Genomic DNA, 10178 nt, shown 5'->3' on the forward strand with positions numbered 1-10178 from the left:
GGGAGAAGCAGGGAGAATTTCTCCTATGAGAAGGCTCCTGAGCCCTCAAAACCCTGAGATCCCCTCCAGCCACAGGACCAAAGCAAGATGCTTTGAGGGTTGGTCAGCTGCCCCCAACAGGGCCTGAGCTAGCCTTTGGGGGGCCTGTGCAGTATGGGGTCCTTGTTTAAGAAAAGAAATACAAAATTACAAAGACAAAATTAGACTCAGAGCCTCAGAAGGGCCCAAGCAGTCAGGGGCCCTGAAGCTGGACTTAATTAGCTTCCTGGAAAATCTGCCTCTTCTCTTGCCCAGGAACACAGGAGTCCTGGTACTGACCATCTGGACCAAGAAGGCCTGGAGGTTATCAGGTTGTTCAGCAGGGGAGGCCTGAGGTCCAGAGAGGAGAAGGGCTGGCCCTTGGCCTTGCAGCAAGAGGAGCAGAGCTGACGTGCGGCCTGGGCAGTCTCACACCCCTTCTCCCTACTGGGGAAGACTTCCTCCCACGTGGGGCTGCAGTACTGACCCCTATGACGACTGGGCCCTGCTCCCTCTTTTGTGAACCTGACTGAGCCCGGGAAATCCAAGGCCCTGGTTTATCCTTCTGAGGGCCAATATTCAGGGTGCTCTGTCTCTGAAGCGGAGAGCCCAGCTCTGCCTCTCCCCTTGTTCGTGCTGTGCGTGCCAAGTCGCTTTAGTCGTGTCTGACTCTTTGCGACCCTGTGGAATGCAGCCCACCAGGCTTCTCTGTCCATGGGATTCTCCTGGCAAGAATAGTGCAGTGGCTTGCCATGCCCTCCTCCAGGGGAACTTCCTGACCCAGGGATCGAACCCTCATCTTCTGTGGCTCCTGATTGCAGGCAGATTCTTTACCCCTGAGCCACCAGGGAAGTTCCACCCCCTCCCTTATCCTGACCCTATTCAGGAAGATCAGCCCAGTGGTGATGCCCCTCCAGACTTTTAATCGGATAGAGCTCATCCAGGCTGCTGTCTCCCATCCCTGAGTCACAGAGGAGAAAACAAGGCCCAGAGAGGGGGAAGCCACCTATCTGATGTCACACAGTAAGTCACACAGCAAGGGGATTAGAGCCCAGGCCTCCAAATATCCCATCATGGGCCCCTGCTACCTCGGGTGGCACACCCTAGGTGCACCCACAGTCTTTGCCCATTCCTCAGGCTACCCTGGCCCTCCACAGGCCTCTAGAGATAGCTGATGTGCAGTGTGTCGGATTTCTCCCCAGCCGAGGGTTCCTGGGGTAGGAACTGATGCTCCTTGCTGGTGGTGCTGCTGGGAGGCCGCTCCTGTCCACTGGGACCTGGCTGTATGATCTGGTTGACCCGGCCATTCATCTCCCCCCAGCTCCCCGGCTTCCCTGCTCCCTCGTGCCGGTCCTCCCCGTCTCCATCCTCCTCTTCCTCCTCTGTCTTCTCCAGAGGCCCCACGGGAGGCTCCTGGTTTTGCACACGGCGGGAGGGCCTCAGCAGAGCCCGTCGGAAGCCCTGCTTGAAGCGGTAGGAGAGGAAGCCATAAAGGATGGGGTTGGCACAGCTGTTGGCGTAGGGCAGGGCTACCACCAGGAAATAGAGGCCGAAGAAGGCAGGCTCCTCGGGCAGCGGGCACACCACATTGATGATGTTGAGCACGTAGAAGGGCATCCAGCAGAGGACGAAGAGCGCCACCACGGCCACCACCATGCGCGTGACCTTGCGCTCAGAATGCCGCCGCCGCTGGCACGAGGGGGCCCGTACCCGCCGCCCGGCGGAGCGCACCTTAACCACGATAAGCAGGTAGCAGAGGCAGATGACCAGCAGCGGCCCGAAGAAGCCCAGCGCGGCCGTGTAGATGATGAAGCCAGCCCGCCAGGCAGCCGCCGGCTCGGGCCACTGCATGTGGCAGGTGCTCATGCCGCGGGGCACGCCCGAGAAGACCACCACGGGCAGCACCACTACGGCCGAGGCCACCCAGACGGCCGCACTGACTGTGCGGGCCACGGGCGCCGTGCGCCAGCGGGCTGAGCGGGTGGGGTGCACCACAGCCAGGTAGCGGTCCACGCTCATGACCGTGAGGCAGAAGATGCTGGTGAACTGGTTGATGCCATCCACAGCCATGACCAGGCGGCACATGAGGGAGCCGAAGGGCCAGTAGGACAGAGCATTCTGGGCAGCCAGGAAGGGCAGCCCCAGCATGAAAAGCTCATCGGCCAGCGCCAGGTTGAGGATGTAGACATTGGTGACCGATGGGGTGGCCGTCTGTCGCAGGACCACGTAGATGACCAGGGAGTTGCCCAGCAGGCCCACCACGCACACCACCAGATAGACCAGTGGGATCAGAATGCCGCTGACAGCCAGCCCTGCCGCACTTGATGCTGTGGATGCATTTCCGAGGACTGCATCTGGGGGCCAGGCTGAGGAGGTGTTCCCGGGTTCCGAGGTTGCGGGCACCGGTGAAAGGGAGCCAGGGGTGTTCATGGCCAAGAGAGGGTGGGTCAGCAGCCAGCTATTGGCCTGGAGGAGGGAGGACACAGCTTGGTCAGGGCAGGGCATGACTTTCTCTCCGTGGCCCCTCCCTGATCACACTGAACTTGGAGACTCCCTGGGCACCTGCCCAGAGTTGGACAAGTCATTCATTCATTCTGCACAGCCCAGCAAGATAGCTGGCAAGATAGCCCCACTTCTTAGACAAGAAAACTGAATCTTAGAGGGGTAAAGTGAACACCCTATGCGATGCAGTAGGGGTGCAGCAGGGGACTTGGGCTTGCCTGCTCCAGAGGGCAAGACCAGCAGAGGCCTGGTCCCTTCCCCTGTGTACAGGACGAGTGTCCCACAAATGTTTCAGTAAAGGGGCAAGTGGATCATTCATTCAGCTGCTGACAACATAGGTCCTTTTCTCTATGCCAGCCCTTTTCAAATGCTTTTGACGCCAGTGCCTCTTACATTGCAACTCAGTGATGTCATACTCTTCCATAACACAATATGTGCCCTTTCTACATACGATCGCCTTACTGGCAGAGACCCAAGTGGCTCAGCCACTGAGACAGGCTCTGAGATAGACTGTGTCCTTCCTACCCCTAAATGATATATCAAAACCCTAACCTCCAGTGCGATGGTGTTAGGAGGGAGGGCCGCGGTGGGGGGTGACTAGGACACAGGGGTAGAGTCCTTGTGAATGGGATTAGTGCTCTTCTGAAGAAAGGTCCTAGGTCCCTTCTGCCATAGGAGGAAACAGCTAGAAAACAGCCAGCTGGGAACCAGGAAGCAGGTCCTCACCATATATTGAATCTCCTGGCACCTTGATTTTGGGTTTCCCCACCTCCAGAATGGTGAGGAATCAATTTCTGTTGTGTATAAACCACCCAGTCTATGGGATTCTGTTAGAGCAAGCCGGACAGACTAAGACACCCCCAACAGGTCCAGCTCGCGCACTTGAAAACACTGCTGCGTGTCACTCATCCTCAATGTTGAGCCCAAGTCTCTAGATGAACTTCAGCGGATCCATAACCAGCCCCCACCCCCTGCCCAAACTCCGGTGAAAGGTAAAAACACCTCCTTGTATTTTCTGGGCAGAGGCCAGCACATTCATCCGATTCCTCAGATTCTGAATGCAGTTAAGAACCAAACACTCAGAGGTGTCCCCTTCCCTGGGAATCAAAGCCCCTGAGGATCCTCTCGGCCTGGCCCATCCCACCACGCCCCCTACAAAGGCCCTGCCTAGGATGATGGATTGTGAACCTGGGGTTGGGCGGCTGCTGTCCCTCCTGCTCCCAAGGTTGACTGATGGTGGAGAAATTCATAACACGTTGGAGGTGAGGACAAGAATAGTCAGCTCCCCCCTGTACCAGTGGGGTGGGCTCCTCTGAGAAGAGGGCACTTCAAGGAGGCCTTAAAGTGTGGGTAAGAGCTTGCCCAGCGGCTCAGTGGGAACCAGCACCCCACCCACTGTGTGAGCACCTTCTTACTGCATTTCTCCTGTGTTATGAGGAGCCAGGCCTCCTCCTGGCGTCTCTGCTGGACTTGACTCTCCTTAAGTGTGGAGATGCTCATATTCAGCTCTGGTCCTTTCCTGCGTCCCTTCCACATAAGTTCTGTCTCAGTGTCTGAGGCACTGAGTGAATCAGAGGAACCCTGGGTGGACAAATCTCGACACAAAGGGAGGATGAACTGCTGACGGAGGGGATCCAGGCCCTGCTGGGGAAGGGCCCCTGGCCTAGGATGCCCTCGCCTCCTCAGCAGGACTCCCTGGCTCTCTGGAGACCCAGTTATAGGCCAGGACTGAAGGCCAGAGCCTCCTCTGGGACTGGACTTTCTCCCTTTTCCAAATGATGCCTCCTCCCCAAGTCCCTCGGCTGCTGGCTTCCCTGACTCCCTAGGGAAACCCCAAGGGAGAAAGAAAGCTCTCAGGGGAAACTTCCTCCAGTATCCCCCTGCCTGCCCACCCCTGGACCTGAAATGCCTTCAGCAGGACCTATGGTCCTCACTGCCCTGTCCTGACATGGCTTTTCAGATGTGAAGCTCCTTCAAAGGGGAGGCACCCCAACTCAGAGCAGACGCCTCTAGGTGGGTGAGCATGTCTGATTGCCCTTGCCCAGTGACCTGGATTTTCCAAGGACTCTGAGCAGGCAGGGCAATGCCAAAAATGGAAAAGAACCCCTTTCGCCCTGGCTCCTCCTGATGCTTCCCCAGGCTGACTGGGCTCAGAGAATCCCCTCCTTGCTCCTCCAAGCCTCAGGATAGCCCTCAACCTCCCGTCACCCCAGGCACTAGTTGAGGGGCAGTCTGAATGGTGGGTTCATAGGATCTTAACAGTACTGCCAGTCCGTGGGGACTGAGCACCGACTCCAGGCTCCAGGCTCAGCAGTGACGTGCAGCATCGTATAGGGTCTTATGAAGAAGGCACTAGGTTGTCCCCACAGTACACACAGGGACCAAATGAGGCTGTGTGCTCAGCTCACACAGTTGGGAAGGGGCAAAGCTGGAAGGATTCATTATACCAACTCCTGACCCATCCATCTCACAGGCCGGCAAACTGAGGTCAGGCCTAGAGAAGGCACTTATTTTAGGATCATAACTGGTCAGGGAAACCAGCTGGCATTCAGCTTTCTTACTAGCCTATTCAGAACTCTCCTTACTGCTCCTTAGGCTCTTGAACTATTAAGATCACGGATCCAAATCCCTAGACCCTTAGAGACTTAAAAATTGAATTTTAGAGTCTTAGAACTGACTTGTAGAGTCATAGATTTTTAGACTCTGTGTCTTTGAATTGGAGAAGTTCAGATTTCCCGAATGCTGGAATCAGCCCTTAGACCCAGAATTGTGAATCTGGGAACTTAAGAGTCCACACCTCCTTGGCTGGGGAGCTCTACGTCACCAATCCATCCACCTCGCCTCCTTGTGTGCAGATCCTCTTTATAGCATCCCTGTCAGGTGGCCAATCACAGCCCAGGGCTGGAGGAGGGAGGCTCCTAAGAGAGGAGCAGTGAGCCAGGCAAACCTAATTTTCAGGCTGCAGGGACAGATGCCTTGGGGGAAGCTTGAGAGTGAGCTCTGAGGATGGTGTCTCCTGCCCAGACACACACCTGTGCACCCACACACACATGCACACGTGCTAACACACAGCCTTGGCAGGAACACAGTGTACCAGCCAGGCCCTGTCTTCCTGCAGGAGAATTAAATAGCCCCTCCCAGAGCCCCTGGCCCCCCTGGAAGACTCCTTGCCTCCACCTTTATCTGGGTGCATCTTCCCTGTCAAAGTTTAACAGGCCAGAGTGCCAGAAGCGAGGAAATTATACCTTTCCTCGGGTGTAAGTCAGACCTGCAATTTAGATGCTGCCTTTTAAGGAGGTGGGGTACTGTGCATGATCTGGTTCATCCTTTGGAGAGGAGGACCTTTTTCTCCCTGTCTGGTTTATCTTTGGTACAAGTTTGCCTGAAAACCGGGGGCAGACTCCTTGGAAGACTTTTCCAGAGGGAACAAGGGTCCAGAGAGGGTGAGTGGCTGCCCTGAGCCCCACAGCAATTCAGAACGGCCCTCATGGATGCCAGATCATTCTCCGTTTGTCTATATCCCACCCTCTTCCCTTCTAGATTGCTGGCTTTTAGGCACTGGACCCGGAGTTATTTGTACCTGTAACCTTAGCACCCAGCACAGCACCCAGGGAAGCACCCAGAGCATCACAGATGTGAACAGACCAAGAAGTTCAGCAAGTAGAACTCAAAGCCAGGTGGGAGGATGCTCCTGGGATAGGCCTCAAACACACATCATGAAATCCTCGCCAAGCCCAAGAGGGAGGGTTTTTAGAGAGGAGAAAGTTGAGGCTCAGAGAAGTTCGGTAAGTTGTACAAGGTCACGCATCTGGTAAGTGGGAGGCCAGAAGTTGAGCCCAGTTCCGCCTATTACTAAACCGTCAGTGCCTCCTGGTTTTGCAGACTTCCCTGAAGGCCTTGGGCTGAGAGATAACAAGGACTGAGACAGCCCTGGACAACACAGCCTGATGGTCCCTGGCTGACTCCGCATTCTGCTTGCTCTCTGCTCCCCTGGGCCTGCCCCTCCGGAAGAGGCCCCGATGGTCTGTGCCCACTTCAGACCTGACCCCCAGGAGCACAGCCTACAAGCCCACAGCCCCTAGGTTGGGGACTTAGGGTCTGCCACATAGGAACGATGCCAAATTTCTGTGTGACCTTGGACAACTCACTTCCCACCTCTGAACCTCAATTTCCTCCTATTAAAATGAAGATGAGTGTACCCACCTTCCAGGGTTGTTGTAAAGATTAAATGGGAGTGTGCTGAGCACAGTGCCCAGTCCAGAAGGGGAGCTCAGGAAAGCTGGCATTTAAGCTAAATGCCATGAGGCATCTGGTTTGTCCAGCTCCAACACTGCTGTTTTGTGATTCCGAGATTCTGGAGTCATGATATGAGATTCCAAGATTAATGCCCATCCCCCAAGCCCCAGGACCCTTCTGTCCATCAAGAAAGCCACAGGAAGTCCTCCTTCCTCCCTAGACCTTCCTACCCTCCCCCAGCCCCCAGCTCCAGCCTCCCAAGTTCATCCTGGGCAGAAGGTGGGCTCCAGCACCCCACCCTCTGGGACCCCGTCCAGGCCCCAGCCTCCTTACCTGCCCATGGGGCGAGGGCTTCCCTCCTTGCGGCCAGGCTGGTTATCATTCTGCTGTCCCCTCTCCCTGCCCAGTCCCCAGGCGTCCCTGAGCACCCCTGAGCTGGGGTCCCCACACAGTGCCCACTTCTAGACTGCTGGGGGGACCGGGCCCCCTCCTAGGCCTGCAGCGGCCACGGCCACGTCTGCCCACAGAGCCGCTCCCATCTGGTCTCCGGCCCTGACTTCCCACCGTCTGGTGCGTCACCCCCCAACTGCAGGACACGTCCTGGGTGGTAGGGGGAAGGGACACTGATGGGGGTCTGCAGGTAGGAGGCTGGGGGTGGGGTGCAGGGAGAAACCTCCCAAGGAAAAGAAGAGCAATGAGGAACAGAGGACTATAAGAAACCAATAGAAAGAGAGGGGAAACGGGGGTCGGTCGGAGGTGGAAAGACAGGGAGAGACAGAGAGAGAAGACTGCGAGTGGGTGGCGAGCCAGAATGAGGGGGAGTGATGAGAAATGCGTGACAGGAGAAGAGAAAGAGGAGGAAAGAGCAGAGAAGGGGCCAGAGGGAGGGATGCAGAGAGAGATGCAGGGAGAGAGCGCGGGGAAGGAGGGAGGGGAAGGAGGGGGTGGCAGGGAGAGTGACAGAGAAGGATTGTGCCACAGATGGTGACATGGGGAGCCAGGCAAGGAGCAGGCAGGCGTGGGGGTGCGGGAGGGGCAGGGAGGAGGGGCCGGGAGGAGGGGCCAGAGCGCAGGTGCGGATGAGGGAGGAGGGGCAGCAGGTTAGGGGAGGAGGCTGGAAGGGGGGACAGATCTTGTTACCGGGGAGATTTCAGCCACCCACGCTGGCCTTGGCTCTTGCAAGGGGTTGGAAGGGAGAGTGTGGTACTCAGGGGAGCTGGGGGCCGAGAGCCAGTGGCGGGACGCCTCCGAGGCCACGGTGCACACATCCCCCAGGGCGACAGCTGGGTTCCAAGGTCAGTGCTGCAAGGAGGGCTGGGAGCGTGGGGTGAGCACTGGGTGGGGAGTCCACAGTGCTATGGTCTGGGTCCCCCAGCCACAGCGGGAGGCTGGGTGGGGGCTCTCAGCCCTGAGACTGGTTGAGTCTGGGGAGCCCCCAGGCAGGGTGAGGAATAGAAAGGTGGGGTAAAGAATAAACTACTTCAGGCTTTGGGGGCCAAGAGACAACATGAAAGCTGATATACAGGAGAACACAAATTCCCACTCTGTCAATTGACAACATTTCAAATCTAATAATAGCCATCGAGGACCTTTTTTTGTTTGTTTTTGGTGATACAGATCTACTACTGAGAAGAGTAGAATTCTTTTCCCCCCCTTTCTTTTTGGAGAAGGGTAATATTTTGCTTCATTGGAGTTCAAAGTTAGTATTTCCTTTCCTCAAATCAGTTGCAAATGGTCTTCTGTAAAACCCATCCTTAGCTGGCAGGCTGTAAAAAAAAAAAAAAAAAAGCAGGCAGTGAGCCAGACTTGGCCCCTGGACCATATTTGCCAACCCTTAAGATTTCTGTCTGGAGCTTGAGCACAGGCCTGATTGCCCCTGGATGCCATGCCCCAGCTCATGCCAACCAACCATGTGACCATAGGTAAGTTGTCCCCTCTCTGGGCCATGAGGGGTTTCCTCATCCGGACCATGGGGAGATTGTTGTTCACTTGCTACATCGTGTCTAACTCTTCGTGAGCCCATGAACTGCAGCATGCCAGGCTTCCCTGACCTTCACCATCTCCCAGAGTTTGCTCAAACTCATGTCCATTGAGTCGATGATGCCAACTCATCCTTTGTTGCCCCTTCTCCTCCTGCCCTCAATCTTTCCCAGCATCAGGGTCTTTTCCAGTGAGTTGGGTCTTCACATCAGGTAGCAAAAGTATTGGAGCTTCAGCTTCAGCATCAGTGCTTCCAATGACTATTGAGGGTTACTTTCTTTCAGGACTGACTAGTTTGATCTCCTGTCCAAGGGACTCTCAAGAGTCTTCTCCAGCAACACAGTTTGAAAGTATCAGTTCTTTGGCACTCAGCCTTCTTTATGGTCCCGCTTTCACAACCGTACATGACTACTGGAAAAACCATAGCTTTGACTGATGTTTGTCAGCAAAGTGATATCTCTGCTTTTTAATATGCTGTCCAGGTTTATCACAGCTTTTCTTCCAAGGAACAAGTGCCTTTTAATTTCATGGCTGCAGTCACCATTCACAGTGATTTTGGAACCCAATAAAATAAAATCTGTCACTGCTCCCACTTTTTCCCCTTCTATTTGCCACGAAATGATGGAATTGGATGCCATGACCTTTGTTTTTTGAATGTTGAGTTTTAAACCAGCTTTTTCACTCTCCTCTTTCACCTTCATCAAGAGGCTCTTTAGTTCCTCTTCTCTTTCTGCCATTAAAATGGTATCATCTGCATATGTGAGATTGCTGGTATTTCTCCTGGCAATCTTGATTCCAGATTCTGGGCAGATGGGACTCAGTCATTCCTAAGTTCCTCTTTCAACAAGAGCATCATAAGCGCATCAGTAGCAAGTAGTAACAACAGCCTTTTGGGCTTCCCTGGTGGCTCAGCTGGTGAAGAATCTGCCTGCAATGCAGGAGACCTGGGTTTGATCCCTGGTTTGGGAAGACCCCCTGGAGAAGGGAACCGCAATCTATTCCAGCATTCTGGCCTAGAGAATTCCGTGGACTGTATAGTCCCTGGGGTTACAAAGAGTAGGACACGACTGAGTGACTTTCACTTTCATTTCTTTTATGAAGCCTGCATCCCCAACTGGCTGCATCACCGAGCCTCGTGGCTACCACACCGCCAGTGGTGAGCAGTGTTAGCATATCCGATTTCCAGATGGAGAAGCCAGGGTCAGGGAGGGCAAGCAGTTTGCTCAGATCACACAGCTAGTGAGTCGAGAGGCAAAGTGACTTGGTGCCAAAGACATCTTCTTAAGTACCTTGCCCGCTTGGGTGGCCTGACCCCTTCTCAGAAGGCAAGGGGAGGTAAAAGCCAGAAAGGGAGGGAAAAAGGGAAGGAATCTTTATTGAGCACCTACTATGCACCAAGCCCCTTTCCACACTGGGCCATTCCTCAGGACCAGGGCTGGACT

At 55.1% G+C, this 10178-nt stretch overlaps 1 protein-coding gene across 1 annotated transcript; it reads right to left on the reverse strand.

Annotated features, from left to right (window-relative positions):
* Positions 1 to 927: 927 nt before the first annotated feature.
* On the reverse strand, positions 928 to 2480 carry SSTR3 (somatostatin receptor 3). Its single transcript, XM_069581188.1, has one exon. It carries the CDS (start codon positions 2446 to 2448, stop codon positions 1180 to 1182), a length of 1269 nt encoding a protein of 422 aa, XP_069437289.1. The 5' UTR covers positions 2449 to 2480; the 3' UTR covers positions 928 to 1179.
* Positions 2481 to 10178: the final 7698 nt, after the last annotated feature.

Source organism: Ovis canadensis, chromosome 3, assembly GCF_042477335.2.
Source record: "Ovis canadensis isolate MfBH-ARS-UI-01 breed Bighorn chromosome 3, ARS-UI_OviCan_v2, whole genome shotgun sequence".
Lineage (NCBI taxonomy): Eukaryota > Metazoa > Chordata > Mammalia > Artiodactyla > Bovidae > Ovis > Ovis canadensis.